We start from the raw sequence: 25,651 nt of genomic DNA, 5'->3' as shown, positions 1-25,651 counted from the left end.
TCCAAGGGCCACTTCCTTTTGTCCAAATACTGTTCAACTTTTAAACCCAGTTCAAATGTGACCTCCTCTGAGAAATCGCCCGCAGTTTCCTCTCCAGGAGATCCTTCCCACTGGGCGTCCCCCCTCACCAGATCATCTCGCTCTTGTCACTCTGGATCTCCCCAAACTCGTTGCGGAAGTACTCGATGAGCAGGTTGCTGTTCTGGTCGTGGGCCGAGTTATAGTTGGTCACGGCACGGGTGGGAACGCCGAGGCACCGCAGCACTGGGTCGGGGGACACAGTGGAGAGAGCTTAGGGGATGAGCTGAGGCCCCAGAGACATCTGCTCTGCTTGGGCCTCCACGTGCCCACCTGTACCCCAGGGAGCACTGCACACTGGTAAGGGTGTGCCATCCCCTTGCCCGGACAATGGCACCCACCTTGCTGGTTGCCCCGTGTCCACTCTTTCCCTTTCACATCACAGCTAACAAAAGACTCTAAATGCAAAGCTGACATTAACAGTCCTCTGCTAAACCCTCAATGGCTCCCCACAGCCCTCAAGGTCAAGGCCAGACCTCCACCACAGCCCTTGCCCTGCACTGTCTGGCCCCTGACCACCTCCTGCACACTTTGCTCCAGCCACACTGGCCTCGCTGCTCCTCCAGCACTCCATGCTGCCAACAGCCCCAGGACATTGGCATATGCTGTTCCCTGGGCCAGGAAGGCCACCCGGCCGGGTTTAGATTGCCCCATCTTTTGCATTCATAGCAAAACTGGGGATTCATCATCATTCTCAATATACACATGTGTGAGGGATTCTCTAATTTGTCCTCTGAGGGCAGTGAGCAAGCTGTCTTATTTTATATCCCCAGAGCCCCGCACAGGCCTGGCACAGACTAATTTGACAAATGGGATGAAAGAGAGGGTGAAGTAGAAAGAAAAGGAGGAAGGGGAGGAATGACAGAGATTCAGAGTGAGGAGTGAACAGCGGGGCAAGCAGAAGAGGGAACAAAGGTCAGAAGCCCTTCTGTTCCAGCCTCAGCTGCTTCAGGCTGTGTGGCCTGAGGCCAGTCCCTTCACCTCTCTGGGCCTTGTTTCCTCCTCTCTAGCCCAGGGTTCAGGTGCACTGGGACTCCATCATGGACCAGGAGGGCCTGCATTTGTGCCTCAGCACAGTTTACAGAGAGCCCGGAGTAACTGGGAAAGGGACTGGTGTTGGAATGATAGGTGACAAAGAGGCAGGATGTCAAGTGGCATCTATAGACCGCAGAGGAGGGACGAAGACCCCAGGTACGAATCCTGCCCAAATGGTGATGCTAGGTGCTCCTGACAGAGGGAATTATGGGTGTTTTTCCTCCTTCATTTTTTTATGTTACTTTTTATGTAAAATGTAAAAGTAACATACTCTCAGGGTAAGGTAAAGAAAGTACCATCTAAAAAATGAAGTGAAACAGGGCTTCCCTGGTGGCGCAGTGGTTGAGAGTCCACCTGCCAATGCAGGGGACACGGGTTCATGCCCCGGTCCGGGAAGATCCCACATGTCGCGGAGCGGCTGGGCCCGTGAGCCATGGCCGCTGAGCCTGTGCGTCCGGAGCCTGTGCTCCGCAATGGGAGAGGCCACAACAGTGAGAGGCCCGCAAACCGCAAAAAAAAAAAAAAAAAAAGAAGTGAAACAGAAAGGCCTACTAAATATAATCTGAAGGACCTTTGATTTACTTTTAGTTTTGATTGAGGTTGAATCTCTGAGACGGGGGAGGGGCAAGGCTGTGACCTTTGCCCTGTGCCCACCGTCAACCAGGGCAAGAGCTTCCCCATGGCCCTGGATTCTGGCCAGGAGACGTGAGGGCCCTGGAAGGAGGAAGGAAGGAGCAGCTGTGACCCTTCACCTCTTGCCTGGTTCCTGTGCCCTTCAACTTGGGTAGAGTCTGGACGCTCTGCTGCCCGTGGCGAGGGCTGATGTCCCAACCCCCAGGCCTTGCCCCACCATGTGACAGGCTTCAGAGTACAGACCTGAGGCTTGGGGAGGCCTGTCCCCGCTGCCCAGGGAGCAAGGCTCCACTCCTGTCCCAGGGATGGTGTCCCGGGAGGCCTCATCATCACAGTCTAAGGCCAGGAGGCTGTGCCAGAGGCAGGCCCATCTCGTTCCAAGCCTGGCTGTGCTGCTCACCAGCTGTGCCACCTTGGCCAAGCCACTTCTCCTCTGAGCCTCCGTTTCCTCCTCTAAGAGGAGCTAATAATAGCAGCTTGTAATGATGATTCAGAGAGGAACGGGTATGGGCAGGCTGGCCAAACAGAAAAGTGTGTCACCGTGGCCATCACTGCAAATGTCCATCCAATCACTGTCAGCCGGCTTATGGACACAGAGAAAATGCCCCAGGATCCAGCTGAGGAATCCCAGCTGCCCCGGAAACCCACAAACCCCACCTAACTTGAACCAGAGACTGTGCTAAGTGACATCTCCCTGGGTCCTAAGAGCTCCCTGGGGCTTGGGGCAGTTACTGCTGTCTCCATTTTACACGTGAGGAAACTGAGGCTTGGAGACACCAGTTCTCTTGCCCAAGTCCTCCCAGGGGTCAGAGGCAGAGAGCTGGGATTCAACCCGGGCAGTCCGTCTCGAGTCCCTGGGCCGATCCACCATTCGGCTCCCTGCAGAAACCCCGTGACCACAGGGGTCAGATGCCCCCTTATTTGACCAAATCTCCCTGGCTCCGTTACACATCAGGCCTGGGAGAAGGCTGCAGGGACCCGGGCTCACAGAAGCCAAGGGCGGTTCCAGGCCCTCTCACATCCCGTGCGCCGCTCACCAGTGCAAGCCACAGCAGCAAAGACCCAGCACTGGCCATACTTGACGCGCCGGCAGCCGTTATTCTTCCAGCGACGCAGGATGTCCACGCTGCCGATCCAGAACATGGGGCTGATGCCATCCCCGTAGCTGTTGTCCCAGCGTCCCAGCAGCACGCCCTGGTCATCATTGCAGTTGACCTGCAACCAGCGATAGCATCAGAGGGACCAAGCCTGGGGAAAGGGTGACGGCTGCACTCGGATGGGCATGAGTTCAGCACATGAAAAGGCAGGGAAGGGCGTTCCAGGTTGAAGGAACAGCAGGTGCAAAGATCCCAAGGTGTGACAGACCTGGGAGGTTAGAGATGGCTGGCGCCAGAGAGAGAAGCAGGAGGGAGGAGGTAGAGAGGGCTCAAGGTCGTGAGGGTGATGCTGGAGACGTGAATTTGTCCACGGGGTGGCAGGGGAGTGACACGGCGTGATCTGAGTTTTACAAAGACCCCCTCTGGCCCCTGCCCAGATTGTGTCATTTGCCCCCAGACTCCCAGAACCTCGAGAATAAAATGAAGCCTCCTGGCCGTGGCCCTGAGGCCTGCACCGTCTGGCCCCGCCCCCTCTGCAGCCCACCTGCACCCGGCCCTCCTGCATGTGCTCTGCTCCAGCCATACTGGCCCCCCTTTTGCTCCTCAAACCTGCCACAGCCGTCCCTCCTCAGGGAGCCTTTGCATAAGCTGTCCCCTCAGCCTGGGATGCTCTTGTCCTCCCAGTTACTACGTCAACTCGGGACTCATCACTCAGGGAGGTCCCCCAACCCCTTGCTGGGGTTAGGCCCTGTGTTCAGACACTGTCACACATCTGGCCCCTCTGGCGAGTGCGTCGTAACTTACGACTGTGAGCTCATGTGACACTGCGGTTCCGCCTGTCTCCTCCCCCACACACCCTAGAACGGAAGCTCTATGAAGTTAGACACCATTCATGTCTTACACCTGCTTTTCCCTGGTGCCTAGGATGTGGGTGGCACTTGACGAACAGTTGCTGGATGAGTGAGTGAATGAATGAATGAATGGATTGCTTTGAGGGACCACATGGCATTACCCGCCTCTGTACCTCGTCTCTCCAAATACAAGGTCTCCTAGCTGGGGCTCACCCATCTCCTGGGTCCCCCCACCGTGCCCAGCACGGGGCCTGGCCTCCATCATCACAGGAAGGGAGGGCCCCTGGGGCGGGCCTGCTACTCACTCACCATGGCGCTCACCACCCGGCCCACGTAGACTGGACTGCTGCGGCGGGAGCAGTCGCGGCCAGCATCCCTCAGGAACTTGGGGTTGATGTCCAAGAGCATCAGGCAGATGTCCAGGATCCCATCTTCAAACTGTGTCAGAGGAAACAAGGGGAGGATGAGGGAGCTGAGAAGTCCCCTCCTCTGGGAAGCCTGCCTTGAAGTCCAGCAGCTGTGGGAACCCTCTGCTGTGTCTCACACCCCAGATCGGAGGCTCGGAGGCTGGGGCTGGGTCTGTCACATCTCTGTGGTGCCAGCTTTTCCTGGCCCAGGAAATGGGGGGTGAGGCGGGACAATGACTGAATGTGTGAGAAAGGGGGAGGGGGTGTGACTCTATCCAGGCTGGGGGGTCCTGGGAACTTGGAGTAGAGCCCAGAGTGAAAAGCTCAGCGTCCCTGGAGCTTCCCTCCCCTCCGAGTCACCTCAGGCCCAGCCACTGCACTCCCCCACCGCCAAGTCTTCACTTCCCTGAAGCCTGACTCACCCTGCAGAGCTGATGAGCCTCCCCTCCTTCCCCATCTCATCACCACACACCGTTCGGATTGGAACCAAAGTATAGACTAAAGATGTAAATCTAACCTCATCACTCCTGTTTCCACTGCACCCAGAGTAAAATCTAGACTTTTCCCTGTGGCCTGCAAGGTCCATTAAGATCTGTATCCCATAGAGAACAAACGTATGGACACCAATTGGGGCAAAGTGGCCGCAGGGGCGGAGGAAGGGAGGTGGTGGTGGGATGACTTGGGAGATTGGGACTGACATATATACACTAATGTGTATAAAATCGATAACTAATAAGAACCTGCCGTATAAAAAATAAATAAAATAAAATGCAAAAAAATAAAAGATCTGTGTCCCACCCCATCTTTGACCTCATCTCTCACCGCTCTCACCCATACTCATTTTGCTCCAGGTTCACTGCCTCATGACCTTTGTACTTGCTATTTCCTTTGCTTGGAATGCTCTTCCTGCCTCTCTCTGTGTGATGCACACCTTCTCATCCTTGCAACTCAGATGTTATGTTTATCTAAATCTCTCCTTGTCACCTTCCATCGGACCACCCATCTGTCATGTTCAAGGGCTCTCCTGTCTGCCCCCTGCTCCCCGTCTCTGTGGTCTTGTCCCAAACCAGGCCTTAGCACAGGTCTCCCTCCATGACACAGGATAGCCCTCCCTGGCTTGAACCATTCATTTTGTGGCTCCCTATTGACATCAGCCTGACATTCAGGGTTGTTCACAACCTGAACACTGCTGACTTCTCCCACGTCATCTCCTGGGGCCCCTTCTCATATAAATGCTCCCCAAACTGTAACATACTTCTTAGGTACAACATAAACTTTCCCACCTCTGAACTTCAGTTCATGCTGTTCCGTTTGCTTGGAATAGCAGGCACCCACCTCTTCCAAAGCTCAGCTCAAACGCTGCCTACTTCAGGAACTGCCTGATTCCTTTCCTTCCTTTAGGTCTTATCATCCTGGTTAGTGATGACTTCCGGAAGTTTGCAAGGCCATGTCCCACAGCCCCGCACAACTTGGACACAGACCAGGAACTCGGAAAATGAAAGGGAGGAGTTGGCTTTGTTCTGTTTCTCAGGGGGTAATACAGAGCCCTGGGAAATAAGAGCCAATTCATTTTTGGATGTACTTTATGCATCACAGTCATATCACCATTTCATTTACATCCCACAGAGGGCTACAGGGTTTCTGCAGTTATTTGGAGGCAGATAGTTTTGCAATTATTATCCCCAATATTCAGAAGAGGAAACTGAGGCCAGAGCCCCAGAATACCAGGAGGTTGAAGGGCAAGGGGTGTGATGGTTCTTGCTTTATGTGTTTTCTCAGCAATATCTCGAGAATTTTTATGGGGCTGGACAGCAGAGGAAATAAGAGCATTGATTTGGAGAACCAGCCCAGGCTGGCCTGCAGAAAGAGAAGGAATCACATGGTACAGTGATGAGCCAACCAGCTGAGATCAGCCAAGCCCAGCCTAGATAGCCATGTCCTGGTTGGCCCATAGATTTATGAGAAATAATGAACGATTGTTTCTTCAAGCCTCCAAGTTTTGGACTTGTTTGTCAGTCAGAAGTAGCTAGTGATTCTCAAAGTATCACTGGATCAATAGCAACAGCATCACCTGAGAACTTGTTAAAATTTCAAATTCTCAGCCCACACCCAGACCTACTGTATCAGAAACTAGGGATGGGACCCAGGAACCTGTGTTTTAACCCATTTTTTTTAGGAGATTCTGACATATATTCGAGTTTGTGAACCACTGATCTACATAACGGTTTAAAGCCCCTCTCAGCACATGCCTAGCATATCGTAAGCTTTCTCCAGTTGCTGCCCATTATTTTGACATATGGCCTTGAATGTTCCCCTTCTCCCTCATGGAGCACCTGCCAGCCCCACAACTCTCAAAGGGCCTCCTATTCCTTCCCACCTTGAATCCAGAGCTGCTGCTCCCACAGTGGATAGGGCCACCCCTTGCTGTGTGACCTCAGGCTTGGCCTGGGCCCTCTCTGAGCCTCTAGCCATTTCAGGGCCCTTGAATCTTTGACAGCATGGCGTGGGTGACTCAGACCTGCTCACACTTCTGACTTTGATTCTGACTGTCTCAGACTCAGGACCCAGCATACAGTGGGCCTAAGATGGTTGGGAGGGGCAAGGTGTGGCCCTACCTGCCCAAAATTCCAAGGTATGCTCTTGATGAACCTGGCTGAGCCCTGGTAGATGAAGCCCTGTTGGTTGAGGACGTACTCCCGCCGCTCCTCATCTGAGTCCAGGTACACAGCGTCCGCTGTGGGTGAAAAGGAAAGGGGCTCAACTCTAGGTCTGGAAAGGCCCAGGTTCCCCACAGACATGGCAGCCGGGGTGCCAACTCCCCAGGGATAGGTCAGTTTCTCAGAGGCCTTTCTCTCTTTTAATCAGAAAAAGTAATCATTAATTAATAATCCCATATCAGTGAGATAAGGTATTATCAGTAACAACAATGTCTGTGTTTTATCCAATACTTGCCACATGCCAGGACCCATGATAAATGTATGACATATATTAACGTGTTTAATCTCTACAAAAGCCCCATGTGGACGGGATCCCTGGAAGCCCCATTTTACAGATGGCAAAACTGAGGTTCAAGAATATATTACAGATGGAAAAACAGATGCCAAAACAAGAGACAGAGGCGCACTCGCTGGGCCATGAGTCAGGAACCCCCTAGCTCTGAGTGAGACTAGCTCTGCTGTGTGACCCTGGGCAGGTCACTTCTTCTGCCACCTGACTGTGTTCCTTAAGAGTAAAATGTGATCCCAGATCTGAAAGGTGCTTTGCAAGCTAAAGCCCTGAGCCAGTGCGAGGAAGAAGCATCATTCAGGTGGAGAGGAAGCCGAGAAAGGGTCACTGCAGTTCAGGGGAGGAGGGTCCTTGTCCAGCTTGGAGGTCAGCTGGCATCTGAAGGTTGCCTGGATGACACTCTAAGCAGAGGACCAGAGAGAGCAGAGGTGCGCCTGCTGGAAAACGCAGGGCACTTAGTTCCCTGTGGCTAGCGAGACAACAGAAAAGGGCCTGGGGCGGTGGGGCCAGATGACAGGAAGGCAAAGGTTAGCCTGGGCTTTCTAATCCTCACTTCACAAGTGAAGAAATTGAGGCTGGGAAGGGGAAATCCAGAGCCATGGTATGACTTTGGTCGGCTATGGGCATTTTTGCCTCCGTGGGCTCCTTCCTCCACAAAAAAATAGAAAAACAAAAATATATTTTATGACTGCATTGGTATAATGATGAACATATTAAAATTATATGTTAAAACACATTCTCTGGCCTGAACATTCATTTTGTTTCTTCTGATTTTAAAAGAAATTAACACATGGGTCCCTAAAAGTATGGCAGGCCCAGGCAGCATGCCTACTGAAATCAGCTTAGGGAAAGATGTCCAGTGCCTGGGATGCAGCTGCCGGGCCCCTCAGACCCCTGGGCTCCTCTACAGCGACCAGCAACCTTACAGCTTGGAGGAAGCACGTGTGAAAGTGGCTAGGTGCCTTTTGCATCCTGCCCTGTGGCTCTGAAGATTGCGCAATCAACATCAGCCTTCAGATAAATGAACTATGTCACTGTAAATCAGCAGGCAGCATGGGAGGAAGAATTTGAGAGAAGGAAAAGCCCACGGTACTTCCTCATCCAGTGAAAGTGTCAGCACATGTTGAATTGTCCCCACCGCCCCCACCGCAGCCCAGGAACCGTGACTATAATGTCCCCACTCAGGTCTCTAGCTGGTAAAGGTGGAGGTCTTGGGGTCGCTAGATCCCAATCCTGACCGTGTTGGAGCTCAGCGACGGGAGGCCCCCAGGTCACGGGCAGATCCCCCCTCCCTACAGAGGGAGAGCAGTTTCCTCCCCCAGCGCGCCCACCCTCACTGAGCCCAACTTCCTGCCTCCGTATCACCAGTTCCCGGCCTGGGATGTGGGTCCCTTTAGTCACTGTGCTGCTTGGCTGACTGTCAGCCCAACCCTCTGGGCAGGGAGGAAGCCAGGCCACAGGAAGGGGACATCCCCCAGACCCTCACTCCCCATTCCCTGAACTCTGAAACCCCACGGTGTTGGGGTCGGGGAGGGGCACTGCCATGTTCCTGCCCTGCGGGCAGGGTTGCCAACTGGCTGTAAGTTCACATTGACTAGAATCAAAACGAGTGGACAGTGGGTCCAGCAAGGCCGCTTCTGTCCTGAGAAGCCATTCCGTGTGGCCACAGGGCATGTGATCAAGGGTGATCCTCCCTCTTATAAGCCACAGGGGACCAACTCATGCTTGTGGGTGGGAGCCAGACTGATGAACCATCCACCCGGCAAGACCCAGGGCATTCCCAGCTCTTAAAAAGGATGAGCAGATGTCTGCAGACTGATGCGGAAAGAGCCTCAAGATGTACAGTAGAGGGAGAAAAAAACCAACCCAAGTTGTAGGCTGATGTATATGGTAAGGTTCTTTTATGTTTAAGAAAGATGGGGAAACCCATAATGCAGTGAGGTCTTGTACAACATGATGAATATAATTAACACTGCTGTATGTTACATATAAAAGTTCTTAAGAGAATAAATCCTAAAAGTTCTCAACACCAGGAAAAATTTTTTTCTATTTCTTTAATTTTGTATCTATATGAGATGATGGATGTTCATTAAACTTGTGATAATCATTTCACGATATACGTAAGTCAGATCATTATGCTGTACACCTTAAGCTTATACAGTGCTGTATGTCAATTATATCTCAATAAAACTGGAAGAAAAAAAAAAAACCACAGCGACGTCTCCAGGCACATACATTGGAATCTGAGGAGATAACCCCCCCCAAAGACATCTAATAATGGTGTTTCCCAAGGAAGAGAGTCAACGGGGTGTGGTCTCTCTGTAGTGCTTGAAGCTTTTATAAAGAGGGTGTCCTCGTGTCTTACTGTTATAATTAGAAATAAAAGCCAAAGTATGTAAAAGAGAAAATTAAAAAATCTTTCTGTTCAAGTAAAATGCCCCCAAATGGAGAAAAACTAAAGAAAGAAAGAAAGCAGTGGCCTAGTAAGAAGCTGGTTGTCTTGATGCTGGAGAGGCCAGAATTTCTGCCCTGGGCCCAGGCTTTGAGGAAGGACAGCCCATTCCCAGGCTGGGCCCGACCACAAGGTCCCTCTCTCTGCTGGGCTACGTAGGAGCAGGAAGGAAAGAGAGCCCACTGTCTTGTAAGTCACATGCGGAAACTGAGGCCTGGGAAGGCCTGTTGGTGCGCCCCTGTCTCCTCCCATCTGCTCGAGATAGACTCAGCCCTCTCCCTGACTCTCTAGTTTTGTCCAGCATCTCCCACTTGCTTCTTGAAGGGCCTGCCTAAAACCACTTATCTCTGAGCCTCAGTTTACTGTCTGTAAAACGAGGATGCTAACCTCTCCCCCTGGGGGGTGTTGACAGCCATCTTTGTAAAAGTGTATAAGGAGGCACTGAGGTGACCAAACCGCTCCTGCCCACCTCTCCCGGGTACCCCGCCCCTCCACCTCCCTGTTTCCCTTCCCCAAGCCAGTCTGGTGGGATTTAAAACAGAGCCCCACGAGACAGAACCAGGCATAAAGCCGCGGCCCTGGGCAGCCCTTTCCTGAACGGGGCTTCTGAACCCGGGCCACCTCCAGGCCCAGCTCACAGTGCCAGGGCCTCAGACATGGGGTGAGATCCCTTGGGGGCTATGTAGGCTGGGGCAAGTCATTTTGCCTCCGCGAGCCTGTCTCCTCCTCTGTAAATGGGAATAATGAGTTCTGACATCACAAGGTCTTTGGGAGGCTGGAGCACGGAACGGTATAGAGGACGCCTCACTCAATTCAACTGGATGTCTCTTCCGCCCCATCCCCCCACCCTCAGTGGTTCCCATGGGTGGGTCCAGCCCTGCACATCTCCCCACCCCGCCCGCAGATGAAGCGCAGCTCACCTGGGCACCAGGCATTGAAGAGCAGGGTGAAGTGACCCAGCACGAAGCTGGAGCCCTGGTAGCCAGTGGAGGCCTCCAGGCTGAGGCGGTACAGGCCAATGGGGGAGCTGGCTGGGGTGCAGAGCTGCAGCGACAGGGCACTGTTCTGCTGGTCCACCACCGTGGCCACCCAGGCTCCCTCCTCCACAGCATTGGACAGCCCGAAGCGGGCCTTGGTCCCGGCATCCTTGCTGGGGGCTGGGCCTGTAGAAGGAGAAAGCAGGGGCCGTGAGCCAGGGGTGGTGAGGGAGGGTGAGTGCCAGCGCTGGCAGGAGCAGAGCACATGTCTGGGGTCCCCTGGGCCTGGGTTTGAGGCCTAGTTCTGTCACTGACCACTGAGGGAACTTTGGGGACAAGTTTCATCTCTCTGAGCCTCAGCTTCTTCATCTGTAAAATGGGGATCAGACCCCAAAATGTGCAGGATGGTTTTGTGGGTATACATGAAAAGCTGCAGGCACACAGCACGTCCTCAATCTCCTGGAAGATTCCTCCTGGCAGAGGGTGCCTGGGACAGGGTCACAGTCACATTGTTCTGGACTGGTGTGACTTTGGGGAAGACCATTCTCTTCACTGGGCTCCGTTTGCCCGTCTGTAACATGGACAGGAATTAGGCATGATACTCCCCGAAGGTCCTCCTCTCCTGCCTAAATCCTTTAACTTTCAGAAAAAGAAGCCGAGACTCTGAGTAGAGTGGGACCTTGGTCCTCTGATGTCCCCAGTGGGGCCTGTCTGAAAGCCTGCTTGCTCTTGGCTAGCGGAAGGTGCTGGCCAATGCAGGTCTAGGTGTCTATCTCCCAAGGGCCCCTCCAACTTTTTGCCTCTGTACCTCCATAGGCAGCCACGAAGAGCCAGAACTATCCCTCACCTCCCTACAGCTTTTTACACTTTACAAAGCACCTTGGCATTTCCTGTTTCTCCCAAGACCCCTTGTACAGGAGGGAAAACTGAGGCTCAGAGAGAAGGGCTCTCCCAAGAACATCCCAGGGGTCTGTGGCAAAGCTAACATCTGAGCCCACATCTCTAGGCCCTGGGCTGCCCCCACGGTGCCTCTCATTCTCAAAAGGGATGCTCCCTAGTGGGGGTTTCCGGGCTCAGTGTGGTGAGAGCCTGCCTTGAACTGGCTCTTTTTCAGGTGGAGGGCAGGGCCTAGCCCATGCAGGCAGGTCTGAGTCATGGGGAGGGTGAGGGGTGCTGGTCACTCTTTCTGGACTTGGGAGGCAGAGAGAAGAAACAAAAACCTTCTCTGCCTGGTTGGGCGGCTGCTTGGGAGTGTTTCTGTTGATTCTTGCATCTCCCTCCCTGCAGCTCTGCCCCCCCACTACTGACAATATGGGGGCCTGCTCACTGAGGGGCTACCTGCCAGCCCCACCCACTCCCAGGCCCAAATATAACTATGAACTAACAGGCATGACACAGGCCTCTAGGGCTCTGTCTGAGTGCCAGGAGCCAGCTGTAAGCCTTTAAATGCTCCCTGTCTTCCAGAGCCAGTACTTAGGGGAGAAATTGGGCAGCACTGGGGCCTGAGAGCCAGCCTAGGTCTGGATCCACCACTTAGACCCGGAGTGCTGTGTGACCTGGGCTAAGTCACCACGCCTCTCTGATCTGCGATTTTCTCATCAAAAAAGAAAACAGGCTTAGACTACATGCCTGGAAAGGTTCGACTCCAGGTCTGAAACTGGCTCTGTGACTTTGGACAAGCTATTTAGCTTCTCTGTGCCTCAGTCTCCTTACCTGTAAAATGGGGTCAATTGCAGTACCTCCTCATAAGGTCATTGTGAGGCTCAAAGAAGGTGACGCTTGTAAAGCACATTGCAAGGTGTCTGGCACATAGAAAGTGCTCAATAAATAATAGTTATTATTTATTATTGTCACTACCACCTTCTAACGCTGTTTAGAGGAACGAGTGAGAGTTTAAAGCAGTGACTAGCACATAGTAATTATGCAGTAAATATGAGCTATCCCCAGTGTCATCCAAAGAGACCATTACAAATCAGAATTCTCAGGCCAAATAACAGATTTTGAGACTGAAGTGGAATGCAGCAATTGTCTAGTTCAATTGAATCACTTCACAGATACAGAAACTGAGACCGAAAGGGGTAAAGCTGGGGTGACTATAAGTCCCAGTTTCCCCAGAATAGTCCCATTTTATGCCTGTGGTCCCAGCATAATTCTTTTTTTTTTTAAACATCTTTATTGGAGTATAGTTGCTTTACTGGTGTGTTAGTTTCTGCTTTATAACAAAGTGAATCAGCTATACATATACATATATCCGCATATCTCCTCCCTCTCCCAGCATAATTCTTAATGGCACTCCTTTCATTCTCAGAAAAGACTCTGTTTGGATGATCAATGATCTGGTCTCCATGGTAACGGCCTGGGCCAGGTACCATAGCCACCATCACTATTGATACACCACCCTCGGGGACAGGCCAGGAAACACATTTCCCTTTCTCTCTGTCTCACGGCAGCTGTGTACATACACGCACTTACACACCCCTTTCTTCTGAGGGGTCCCGGTGGATGGGATGAGGACGGGCTGTCCCCCGGCCCCACTGCTGCTCACATAAACTGGCTTAGAAAACTCCTTGGCTGCGGTTCCACATGGTACTCTTTGTGGGGCTAGAGGGCACCGTAGAGACCCCCCTGGGTAAATGACCCTGGAGACCTGAGGGGTCCTGGCCACTACCCCGACCATGGCAGTGAGGGACTGGGTGGGGTGGATGAAGGGAACCTTCCAGAGTCAAGCCTTCTATTAGCTGCATAAGGGTTCTTTTCACTGCTTCAGGCTGACCTCACTCTCACCCGACCCACCTTCCCAAACCTGGCCCGCCTTGGGGGGAAGTAGAGCTTTATTCCTTAACAAGGATGGTGCTCGTATGCTGTGGTCTGTACCCCACAGCAGAGCCTGTCCGGCCTCGAACTGTCAGGGTGAAATGCATGGCATCTGGGCATGGGTGGGGTCAGGTCACACACCCCATTTGCTGAGTGACTTTCGCCAGCTGTCTCCCCTCTCTGGGCCTCAGTTTCCCTTAAGAGGTAGGACAGGCTGATCATAAGCTAGAATGTTCCAACACTAGGGCAGGGTGCCCAGGCCAGGCCCCGGGTCGGGGGCTGACCAAAGCCAGGCCTCAAGGCAGAAGGCCTCGCTTCCTGGTATTGTTTCTCAGCTTCCCCAGCCCACAGGAGGGTCTTGGTATCTCAGACAGGGAGGCCGAGTGCACCCAGAGATACAGTGCCTTCTGTGGCTGCCCCGGGGCCTGTGGACGTTACCAGGGCATGTTGGCTATGGTTTGAGATAAGTTGGCAGAGACTGGAGAACAGAGATTAGTTGTTGGGGGGCAAGAAGGTCAGATACCTGCCTCCCCCGTGGCCCCAACCCTGAACTTGGGGCCTCGTGACCCAGTGTCAGGCTGCCTAGACAAATGGAGAAGAAGAAGAAAGAAATTCAAACACCTTGAAAGTGAAAGAAGGAAAAAAAGATGGGAAATACCCAAGTTGGCAGTTCATCGACCGTCCATTTCACAGAGCAATAAACTGAGGCCGGCAGGCACTTGTGGTGAACAAGTAAATGTCCCTGCTCTCAGATCACATCAATGAAAAGCCTCAACTCTGGGGTCAGGGTTTCAATCCTGCTGTGTCCCCAACTTACTGTGTGATCTGGGCAAGTAACTTGACCTTTCTGAGCCTCAGAGCTCTCATCTGTAAAATGGGTGCTAGTTACGCTTCCAGAACAGAAGGATTCAGGATGAGTATGCATACACCATAGATGTGATTTTCATCAAGCCAAGCCTGACACTTCTCAGGGCACCACACCCAGCTCTTAACTGCCATGGATTCAGCCTTCCACTTTACAGAGGGGGAAACTGAGGCTGGAAAGATCAGAGACTTGCAGGAGGCCCCTCAGATTTATTGGAAGAAGCCCAAGGATGCTGGATATGTGTGTGGGGGGGTGTCCTGGCTAGTAGGTGTGTTACTGCCAGAAGGGAAGGGGGAGGGAGGAAAGGGATGAAGGGGATATCCGTGGCCGGTCTGCAGGAGCTATGATAAGCTTTAGCAAACGGCCTCCCAGGTAGTATAGGCCTCAGCCCGCTTGCTCTCTGGCCTCAGAGACCTCAGAAAGAGCTAGAGCTCACCTTTCCCACGCTTGGGCCAGAGTCCCAGCCAGGCGGCCCCTCTCTGACCTCAAGGGAGTGGTTCCCATCAGAAGTCAAACCCAGGGATTTGGCATTTAAGGCCACTTTCCTGGGAATAGCAAAGAAGACTAGATACTGGGCATCTGGGGATGGGGTGGTTGGGGCCTCAATGTCCCTTCATCCATCACTGGAGTCCCTGGAGCAAGACCAGCAAACAGCTGCTAACATGTGGAGAGCACTCCCTCATGTCAGACCCTTCTCACCTAACGACCTTCCACCAGGAGTGCTTTACCTCAGAGAGGCTAAGCAACTAGCCCAGGGTCACACAGAGGGTAGGCAGTCTGCTCCACACCAGAACCCAGGTCTGTCTGTCCAGCTCCTGAGTCTGAGGCAGCCTCCCAAGGCTTAGAGAAAGAACTAGGGGAACATAAAACTGCCCACTCAGAGGGCTGGAGCCAGCTGGGGTTCTCTCCACCAACCAGACCCCCTTTGGGCCTGATCCCAGTGGCTTCATCAGGTTGTGTGGGTTTGCAGGGGTGGCTGTTGATAAGAATTGGGAAGTTGTTCTGATGTGGGAAAAGGCAGGCTGGACCTTGATGGACCCGTGTGGCGGCAAACCTCCCCCTCCACCCTGGTGACAACAGGTTGTCAGGAACCCAGGCGTCCAGAAGCACAGACTTATCTACAAGACTGAGTGGCCCGCGGAGACATTTCTGCACTCTCTGGCCTCAGTTCCCTCATCTGTAAAATGGGGTATGACTGCTGGGAATTTCTCAGGGGGTGAAGAGGAACGGCGTCACCTGTCCAATGGTCAGGGGACAACGAAATCACAGAACAGGGAGGTGCAGGCGTGGGACTCACCGGTTACAGCACAGAAGGTGAGGCTGTCCACGCCGGCCTCGTAGTTTCGGCCCTCGAAGTGCAGCGTCAGCCGGAAGGGCTGGCCCCGTCGCACCACCAGCTTCTCCCTGCACAGCTCAGCTGTGTGGTGGTCACGGCCATTGGCCTCCAGCTCCAGGTCACACCTCTCCAGAACAAGATCTGTGGAGACAGTGAGGGGTTTGAGCCGTGGTTCCATCCCTCAGCCAGCTGTGAGCCCTGAGCTCCCTGGACGTTAGGGGTTCAGGGTGCCCCCGGGAGCCAGCCTTCCCAATCCCTACCCGCCCTGTCACCCCAGGGGCTAACTGGGCCTGAATCTCACCAACTCTTTTTTTTTGGCTGTGCTGCACGGTTTTCAGGATCTTAGTTCCCCGACCAGGGATCGAACCTGGGCCCGCTGCAGTGGAAGCCAGGAGTCCTAACCACTGGACTGACGGGGAATTCCTTCCCCAGCTCTTTTTTTTCTTTTTTTTTTTAACATCCTTATTGGAGTATAATTGCTTTACTATGGTGTGTTAGTTTCTGCTGTATAACAAAGTGAATCAGCTATACATATACATATATCCCCATATCTCCTCCCTCTTGCGCCTCCCTCCCACGCTCCCTATCCCACCCCTCTAGGTGGTCACACAGCACCGAGCTGATCTCCCTGTGCCATGCGGCTGCTTCCCACTAGCTATCCACCCTATGTTTGGTAGTGTATATATGTCCATGCCACTCTCTCACTTCGTCACAGCTTACCCTTCCCCCTCCCCATATCCCCAAGTCCATGCTCTATCACAGGTTGCGCACACTGCGACAAGTGGGGAAGGCTTTGCACCTCCCAGCCGTGGGCCCTCAGGCAACTCAGCTTTTCTGGGCCTCACTTTTCCCCATGTGTCCACAGGTGGGGACAGCAGGACCCACCTAACAGGGCTGTGGTGAGCCATTTAGCCCGGTGCCTGGCTCAAAATAAATGCCTACTAAACACGAGCTAGTCTATTGTGATTGGAGGGCTCTTTTGGTAAAAAGGGGGGTGGTATTCGGTATCGATTAATTACACGGGCTTTGCCTTTTAGGTTCAATTTCCAATTCCCAGAAAATACAGAGGACTGAGGAAGATGTAAACACAGAACCAGGAAGCAATCAACAAAATTCATACTCTGGGAAACTATAGGTAATCAGTTTCTTTAACCAATAAATTGCAAAAAAAAAAAAAGACAAGACAAGAAAAAAAAGTTGAAGGGATAACCTATAGACTAAGAGAAACCTAAAACACATTACAACCCACTGTGCTGTGTGACCCTTATTTGGATTTTGATTTTAAAAACTATTTATTACATGCATGAGGCAATTAGAAATTTGAATACTGATGTATAATGGTGATATTAAGGAATTTTTAATTTGTTTATGTCTAAAAAGGAGTCCTTATTCTTTGGAGAGATATATTGAAATATTTACGGATGAAATGATGTGATGCCTGGGATTTGTTTCCAAATAATGGGTTGTGGGGTGTGAGCGCAGGAGGCAACAGTAGCCATAAGTTGGTGGTAGCTGGGACCAGGTGACGAGAACATAGGCATTTATTCTACTGTTCTCTCTACTTTTATGTATGTTCAATATTCTCCATAAGAAAAAATTTTTTTCAATGACAGAGGTTTTGGAGTCTTCTGGACCTGAGTTTCAGTTCTGCTGTGCCGCTGTGTGATCCTGGGGAAGGTGTCTCTCCATCTCTGTGCCTCCTTTTCTGAAGCATCAAAGGGCTGCTGTGAGGTCTAGCAGAGGACACCGTTTCCCTGGGGCCGAGCCCAGGGCAAAAGTTTGATATGTGAAAGTTCTCTTTTCCCATATTTTCAGAGGGAGCTGAAGACCAGGGAGGGATTGGGGTGATGGGAGAGTGAGGGTCAAATCTCATAAAACTTGGCAAAACTCAATCTGACCTAATCAAGGTCAAGATTAGGGGGACCGTAGGGTGAGAGGAGCGGGCAAGGGAGATGCTCAGAATTATGAGACCCTTAAGAGTATGTGGTCCGACTGAGGCCCAGGGGCAGCGATTTGCCAAAGTCACCCAGCAAGTGGGTCCTTCCACAGGGACATACATGCAGGTCTCCTCCCTCCCGCCATGGAATATCCCCCAAATGAGGCACAAACAAATTGTCCAGTAACTGCCGAAGCCTTTGACATGGATTATCTCCACTTAAACCTCACAACTACCCACCTACACAGCTACTATCACGAGTTTCACTTTGTAGACAGAGACATTACACGGCCCCAGGTCTCATGGCAAGCACAGGCTGAAGCTTTGGGGTTTGAATCCAGGGCTGTAGACTCGGGAGCCCGCACTAGTAACAACCTCACTCACAGCTCAGAATTTGTGGTCCATTCCCCCTGCCCCCCTCCACTCCTCCCATCCCCGCCCATTTCCTGTGTTGTTTCAAGCCTAGGAGGAGACCTGGGGGAAGTTGAGGCCCCTGCAATCACAGCAAGAGAGACCTCCGCTAGCCACAAGGAAGAACTTCCTGCTGGCCTGCTGGGGTGAAGAAACACTGTTTTGGGAAACTTCAACTCCAGAGAGCTTAAGCAAGAAAGAGGCCGCTGTTGTCCCCCTAGGAGACCTTAGAGAGATGGTCAGTCCCTGGTCTGGGGCAGATGCAGCGCTTTCTCACTCTATTGTCTGAAGAAAGATTTCCAGAAATCATGCCCAGCTCTAGAGGTGCAGAAACACTGGGGTCTAGGATCTTAGGATTTCTGCACTGAGAAAGAACCCGAGGTCTTCCAGGCCACCGGGACCCCTGTAGGAAGTGGCCACTCTGGCAATGGGGCAGGGGGCTCATCATAATTGGCATCTCCATAGTCCCCCAGGTCTACTGAGCCCCACTCTTGGGGACAGGGTGGGAAACTGCATGGGGCACAAGTGGCCACCCAGGTGACGCATCGCAGCCAGCCCTGAGCTGGCTTTCGATCGCATGTGTTGGGGAGCTGGGTCCCAGAGAGGGACAAAGATGGCCCGAGATCACACAGCAGGTCGGGCACGTCAGTGGTTCCTCTGTCCATGTTTTACAGGAGGGGAAACTGAGACCCAACCAGTGGCCAAGGACTAGGGTCGCAGAACTTGAGGGCAGGGAGGGACTTAGGAGAGCAAGTCTGCTCTCAGGCCTCTCCCCCATAGGATGCTGGGAGCTCCTCTCTGGCCCCCGAGGCCAAGGAGACAGCCAGGCTTGGGTTACGCACCCCCACGGACTAACTAAAACTAAGTACCTGAGTCCAGGCCAGCACCCTCTGTACAGCTTCACGCCTGGCATGCAGTAGGAAGCCAGCTCCCACTAACTGACGGAGGACAAGTGACAATGGTCTGCTAACACAGTACTTTACCATTCATAACACGCCTTCGTGTTCCATTGCCTCATCTGATCCAGGAATGCAGAGGTTAATGAGTATGCCCTGGGGATGGGGAAGCTGAGGCCCCAAGCAGAGCCAGGGCTGGGAGCCAGGCACCTCTCACCCAGCCCAGCCCACCTGTTGCGCTCCAAACTGGGGACTTACGGATTGAGCCCAGCCCGGTCCTGATCCCCACTGCACCGGTGGGGCCACAGAGACCAGGTAAGGATGGCTGGACCCGGGGCCTCTGAGCGGTCGCAGCGGCGCTGACCCTGATACTCACCCTCGGCCATGGTCGGGTGGTCGCTGTGCTCCTCAGACCGGTGGCAGGACTCTCAAGTGAAGACCACTAGCGACAGGCAATGCAGAGGCTGAGACCGACGGTGAACTTATAGCCCGCTTAGGGGCGGGCTAGGGGCGGGGCCTCGCGGGAAGGCGGGGACCTGGCGGGGAGGCGGTGCCCTGTCTGGGTGCCACGCTCCTCTCCACCAGCCGGCTGGGGCGCACCCGGGGTTCAGGAGACGAGGGAGGAAGTGAAGGTTGGGCAAGGGCGCCCCCTGGGGAAACAGCGCAGGGCTGGGACGGCAGCCACGGGGACACACAGACACACCTGGATACACAGAGTCAGATCCTGGGTAACAGAGACACCTGGATAACAGAAACACACACACAGATACAGACACGCAATTGCACCAGGACACACAGGCATACTTGGATACACAGACATGGACCCGCAGTCAGGTCAGACCCGGGATCAAGAAGACACACAAACGGTCAGATAAAGATACATATGGAGCAGACACAGACACACAAGCAGGGACGTAGGGTTGTGGACGCACAGAGACACAGACACACTGTGACAGATATGGCAAATAAACCTGGACACACAGAGACGGTGATGTGGACAGAAAATCAGATTAAAATCAGAGACATGCCTGTACATAGCTACAGCCAGACACACACGGACAGGTACCCACCAAGAACCACACACAAATAAGCAGGTGTCCGGATGCACCCAGCTCACAGACACACAGACCACACACCAACAGAGGTGGACACAAAATCAGATTGGGGCACTTATAGACACACAAAGGTGCAGATACTGGGAGACGGACACACAGACAGACATGGCCTCATGTACAGACATGCAGACACACCCACAAAGACAGACACAACATACCTGTCTCTGTCGCAAAATCCAGAGACATCCCTCTATCTCATCCATCCCTCTATCCACCTAATCGTCCATCCATCTAATCATTCATTCATACATCTACTCACCCATCCATCCATCCATCTATCCATCCATCCACTTACCCCTCCCCCACTCCCTCCCTCTACTGATGATGTTCCTTCAGGTCCAGCCTGTGCCAGAAGGAAACAAAGCCAACATCCCAGGGACTCAACCTCTGACCTCTCACTCCTAGCACCCTAGGGGGTGGGGGGATCACCCATTCTTCTCCCTCTGGTCCCCCAGCCTCCTATCGTTCTTAGCCACCACAAGTCCTGAACAGGGAGGGTCCTTGGAAAGGCAGGAGCCTGTGAGCCTCCTCCAGCCCCTTTTCCAGCATAAGTTCCATATCTCTTGATGGCTTTAGGCTACAAAATTGGCCCCAGTTTCCATTCTTGTGTGACACAGTGCAGGGAACAAACCTGTGTTGTTTTAGTAGATGTGTGTCCCTGAGTCAAGTGGACCCTGCCTGAGGTCTTAGTAAACAAACTTACAACAGTTTTGGGCCCTGCTGACCCATAAAATAGCCTAATGGGTGAACCCTGTCATTGCCCCATCTTATAGATTGTTGTAGAAACTGTTCCCTACAGCTAGCGAGAGCTCAAAGGAAGGAGTGGGGTGCACAAACATCAGTCAAGAAGCCAGGATTTGTGGGCTTCCCTGGTGGCGCAGTGGTTTAGAATCCACCTGCCGATGCAGGGGACACGGGTTCGTGCCCCGGTCCGGGAAGATCCCACATGCCGCAGAGCGGCTGGGCCCGTGAGCCATGGCCGCTGAGCCTGCGCGTCCGGAGCCTGTGCTCCGCAAGGGGAGAGGCCACAGCAGCGAGAGGCCCGTGTACCGCAAAAAAAAAAAGAGAGAGAATTCTTCCCTCACAGGCCTGGAGTTAGACTCAACCATAATGACTGAGTTTGGGCACCTAGTACATAGTGATCACTAAATAACTGGGGCCTTTGAGTTTTGGAGCAAAAATGCCATGTGTCCCAGAACGTGGCTCTGAGAGTAGAGGCCTCAAAGAGAAACAGGAGGCCCGGGGAAAGTCAGGCTCTGCAGAAGGAAGGCTGCAGGCTCAGCGTTTGTACAAGAATCGGACCTGCCCCACATGAAACGATGGGTTTTGCCTTTGTCCATTCTTTTCCGTTTGGAAATGACATTTCTTCTCCACTTGGCACTAATCTCCCTGTATCACCCCCACCTGGGAGCTCCCTGGAGGGCAGGAATACACTGGAAGCGTTTTTACCCATCAGGTTGTTCCTGGTGCCCTGCATGGGGCTTGGTACAGAGCCCCAGACCTGTCCCTGACCATGTCAGCTGCCGCCTCTTCCTTCCTCTCCCTGTTTCTATAGAACTATGACCACATAAGTGATTCAAGCTCTTGAGCCAACCCAGGGCAGTCTGAATCAGAACTGGCTTCCAAGAAGTGACAGATAGGGCTTCCCAGGTGACGTAGTGGTTGGGAGTCTGTCTGCTGATGCAGGAGACACGGGTTCATGTTCCGGTCCAGGAAGATCCCACATGCCGTGGAGCGGCTCTCCCGTGAGCCATGGCCGCTGAGCCTGGGCGTCCGGAGCCTGTGCTCCACAATGGTAGAGGCCACAAGGCCCGTGTACCACAAAAAAAAAAAAAAAAAAAAAAAAAAAGAAGTGACAGGTAAAGACCAGACCACAGGCTGAGCCCAAAGACCTGGATTCCAGGCCTGGTGACCAGGGTGCCCTTGCCTCACTCTGGGCCACAGTTTTCCCATCTGCTCAGAGGGGTTGGGAAACCCTGCCTTGTCTTACCTCACTGTGCAAGTAAAAATTCAAAATCGTTTTACTGAGGGGGAAACTGAGGCCCAGGGAGGGTGGTTGTGAGCTCAAGGTCCCCAGACAGTGCAGGAGGTGACCCTTCATCACCCCTTACAGGGGAAGTGCAGGGCAGGATACAGCTGAGGTCATTCTTGACTCTGTGATCCTGGGTAAATTACTAGACCTGTCCAAACCTCAATCTCCTCATCTATAAAGCAGGTATAATAAGAATCACCACTTCTGGGAATTAGAGATAATGACTGCAGTGGGGGGCACATAGTAAGTGCTCAGTAAATGTCACCTAAAACTTTTTATGATGACGTCATCAAGAGTCAAGGCTCCCCTTCCCCCACAAAAGGGAGATTCTGACGTGTGTAGGTGAAGTAGGTTGCAAACAAGGTAGAATATTTGCACATTCTACACTATTGGGGGGTTTCTTAGAAGAACTCCCTGCCTCGTAAGTAAGTCTTGGACCCAGGACCACTGATTGATGCCTGAACTCCCCCATTCAAGGGATCAGTCCTTCATCCCATAAGGATTTCCAGGCCTTGAGGTGGAGACAAAGGTGAATTTTTAGAACTTTGGAATAACCCATTACCAGTCAGATATGCTGTTTAAATCTCACAATATGACTTTAGTTGTTTATTAAATGGGGAAACTGGGGCTCAGAGAGGTGAAGTGACTTGCCCGAGGTTACACAGTCAGTAAGTCGGGGCATGGAACTTGGGCTTGGTTCAAAAGCCGGAGCTGGCTCTTCCAGGGTTCAGAGATCAGCCCTATCCCGCACCCCCAACCCCATTCCTGCCCACCCAAGGATGGGGTCTCTGGGGCCTGGGGCCTGTCTAATCTTAACAGCTCTTGGCAAGTGAGGCCTCCAAGAGCAGTGGCCCATGCTTTTGACCCATGGTGTCTGGTGTACTGTAGACGATCAATAAATGTCTGTGGCATGAGAGAGGGAGGCATGAGTCAGAGTAAAAGGAAGAATGGAAAGAAGGAAGGAAGGGAAGAAAAAGAAAAGGATTAAGGTTCAGAGAGGTTGGGGAAACTGCCTGAGGTTACAGCACAGCTGGGCTCCCAAGCCCTGGCTGGGTTCAGCTATTCCCTAAGGACAAGGGACCCCCAGACCAGAGATGGCCCTGGATGGCTGAGTTGGGAGGGGAGGGAGGGCTGGGCGGTAGTGGGTGGGACAGTAATAAGGACATGGTCTCAGCTTTTCTACCATTTGGTGACTAATGGCAAATGAGCAGCGTCTAGCACGAAACCCAGGGAGGTCAGGGCCAGAATCCCCTGAGGTGGGAGGGGCTGAGGTAGGGGTGTGAGAAAAGGGGACTTAGGGAAAATGTCAAGGGGCAGGCATGACATTTTAGGCCCTTTGAGAGGAAGTATGGTGGGTGGCCTCTCCGAGGCAGGACCTGGGTGTGTGTCCCAGGCTGTGGGGAGCTGAGAGCAGGGCACCTGACTGGGGAGGGCCCTCCCAATGTGTCCATTCTGCAAGTGGAAAAACTGACCTGGCCATGGTGTCCTCAGCTCCACCCTTACAATGTGCCCCCCTCCCAACTCCTTGCCCCCAGCATAGGGGCTCAGCCCCAACTCTGCCACTTAAGTTCTAGGCACCATGAGTACTTTAGTTCATTTCTCTGAAACTTCAGTTTCTGTTTCTGTAAAAGCAGAAATCACAATCCAGCCCTCCTGGGGCTGATGTGAGAATGAGAGGAGTTATGGAGCCAAAGGGAGCCTTCTGAGAAGTGATCTGAGCTTGTCCCTCTCCTTCTGAAACCCCTGGGGGAAAGTATGAACTCTTCAGCCTGGCTTTGGAGGCCCTGCAGCTCTGGCTCAGCTTACCCTCCAATCGCATCTCCCATATTTGTATCCTCCAGCCTCACCAGACACACTACCGGCCCCCAAATGCACCCTGCAATTATCTACCTCCAAGCCTTTGCTCAAGGCGTGCTGTCTGAGATGCCCTCCCCCCTTCACCTATCAAAATTTCACCCAGGCTTTATGCCCCTCCAAAGGCCACCTCCTCCTAGAGCAGGATTTCCCTTCCCTCATGCCCAGTACCTGCAGGACACAGTCACAGTCTGTGTTGTATAAGGACCAATGTGTGTGTGTGTGTGTATGTGTGTCTGTCTGTCTGTCTGTCTCCCACTGCTCACCTGCCTGCTCAATAAATGTCTGTTGAATGAATAAGTGACCTGCGGCAGAGAGAGAGAAACAGAGAGAGACAGAGAGAGAGAGAGACTTGTTCAAGCTTGGGCCAGACTCAGGGGGTTACCGCAGAGCCTTGGTTGGCAGGACTTGTGGTGCCTGTGGCAGGGCCAGGGGCCAGGGCACGGTGCTGGGGCATCTTTCAATTCTTGTTGCCTCCACCAGAGATGACAGGTGTGGGCCCAACTTACTCTCCAGTCATATCTCCTGCAATCTCAGGAGTAGGCAGACCCACTGCTGAGCCTCAGAGAGGGCAAATAGCTTTCTCCAGATCACACAGCAAGTTAGGGCAGAGTCAGGGTGGGGCCTCCAAACACAAGAAAAACAAGTCCTGGCCTGGACCTCTACTCTCAATTTTGAGAAGGTAGAAAGCTGCCTTTATTTAACTTGGCAACGGGGCATTGCGTTGTCACTGGGAATGGGGTGAAACATGAGACTTGTACAATGGAACCACGGTGAGTTGGTGTGGCAGGGGCTGACATGGGGTCCGAGAGCACTAGTCTCCAACCCTGCTCTCCCTCTTACTGGCTGTGTGGCCTCAAGTCTTAAAAGGGACAACTCCCTTCCACCCCCAGCTCACTGGGCTCCGAGGAGGAGACCCAAAGACGTGAAAACCCCTCCCAAGGAGAGTAACTTGATTCTATTATTGTTGTCACCATTATGTGCTTACAGTTCTTAACTCTCCAGACACCCCTGGGGAATGGAGAGTTTTAGGATTTTTGGAGAGTGGAGTCCTGACCATTTCAGGCAGCAAGATTTGCTTTAATCATAGGAAAACCCACTTCAGACCCTTACTCACAACCAATTATCACTTACTTGGCATACAATCCTAGCAAAGATGTAACACCGTCTCGGAAGTGATAGCCCCTAAAGGTTAGACATTAAGACATTAGGACTGGAGAGAAGAAACACTAGAGGTGGGAAGTGCCAAGAAAGAGGGAGACGGCAGAAAAGCTGCACAAGCAGGCGCAGGGCCTCTGACATTGGTAAGGTCTAGGGCCATTTGGAGTTGGGTCAATAGTCCAGCCTCATGGGGCAATCATCAGCGGGCATGATAGTGACCCAGAGGCATCCTATGAGTAGAAGGGAATTTGTGCTCTGCCCACTGAGTCCCTGAGACACTTTTCACTCCCTCCCTGCTTCTTTTAGCAGCAGTGCAGTTCAGCTGCAAGGACACAGGTATGGGGGCTCAACACACCTGGGTTCAAAGCCAGCTCTACCATTTACTTTCCTGTGTGTGACCTTGGCTAAGTCAGAGCACTTCCAAGCCCCAGTTTCCTCATCTGTAAAATGGGTATGATAATAATCGTGCCTGCTTCTCAGGCTTTTTGTGAGGATTAACACCATGCCTGGTAGAGAATAAACACTCAAAAAAGGGTTATTTGACAATTTAAAAAAATGAAGTAGTGATGCATCTATAACATGGAGGAACTTCCAAACCATTATGCTCAGGAAAAGAAGCCAATCTAAGAAGACCACATATTCTGTGATTCCATTTATATGAAATGCAGACTAGGTAACTCCACAGAGACAGAAAG

At 52.6% G+C, this 25,651-nt stretch overlaps 1 protein-coding gene across 1 annotated transcript in view; it reads right to left on the bottom strand.

Annotated features, from left to right (window-relative positions):
- Positions 1 to 19,314, bottom strand: part of TGM2 (transglutaminase 2) — a 32,628-nt gene extending 13,314 nt beyond the window's left edge. The window contains exons 1-7 of the mRNA XM_059038921.2: positions 19,171 to 19,314; positions 15,513 to 15,692; positions 10,480 to 10,722; positions 6,717 to 6,835; positions 4,004 to 4,132; positions 2,784 to 2,961; positions 129 to 264 (exon numbers count right to left, since the gene is read on the bottom strand). Of these exons, the coding sequence (XP_058894904.1) occupies positions 129 to 264; positions 2,784 to 2,961; positions 4,004 to 4,132; positions 6,717 to 6,835; positions 10,480 to 10,722; positions 15,513 to 15,692; positions 19,171 to 19,180 (995 nt within the window). The 5' untranslated portion in view covers positions 19,181 to 19,314. The remainder of the gene's footprint in view (positions 1 to 128; positions 265 to 2,783; positions 2,962 to 4,003; positions 4,133 to 6,716; positions 6,836 to 10,479; positions 10,723 to 15,512; positions 15,693 to 19,170) is intronic.
- Between the last annotated feature and the right edge of the window lie 6,337 nt (positions 19,315 to 25,651).

This window comes from Kogia breviceps, chromosome 14 (genome assembly GCF_026419965.1).
Source record: "Kogia breviceps isolate mKogBre1 chromosome 14, mKogBre1 haplotype 1, whole genome shotgun sequence".
Taxonomy (NCBI): domain Eukaryota; kingdom Metazoa; phylum Chordata; class Mammalia; order Artiodactyla; family Physeteridae; genus Kogia; species Kogia breviceps.
Note: the sequence above shows the minus strand (reverse complement) of the source record. Positions and strands in the feature narration are given on the sequence as shown.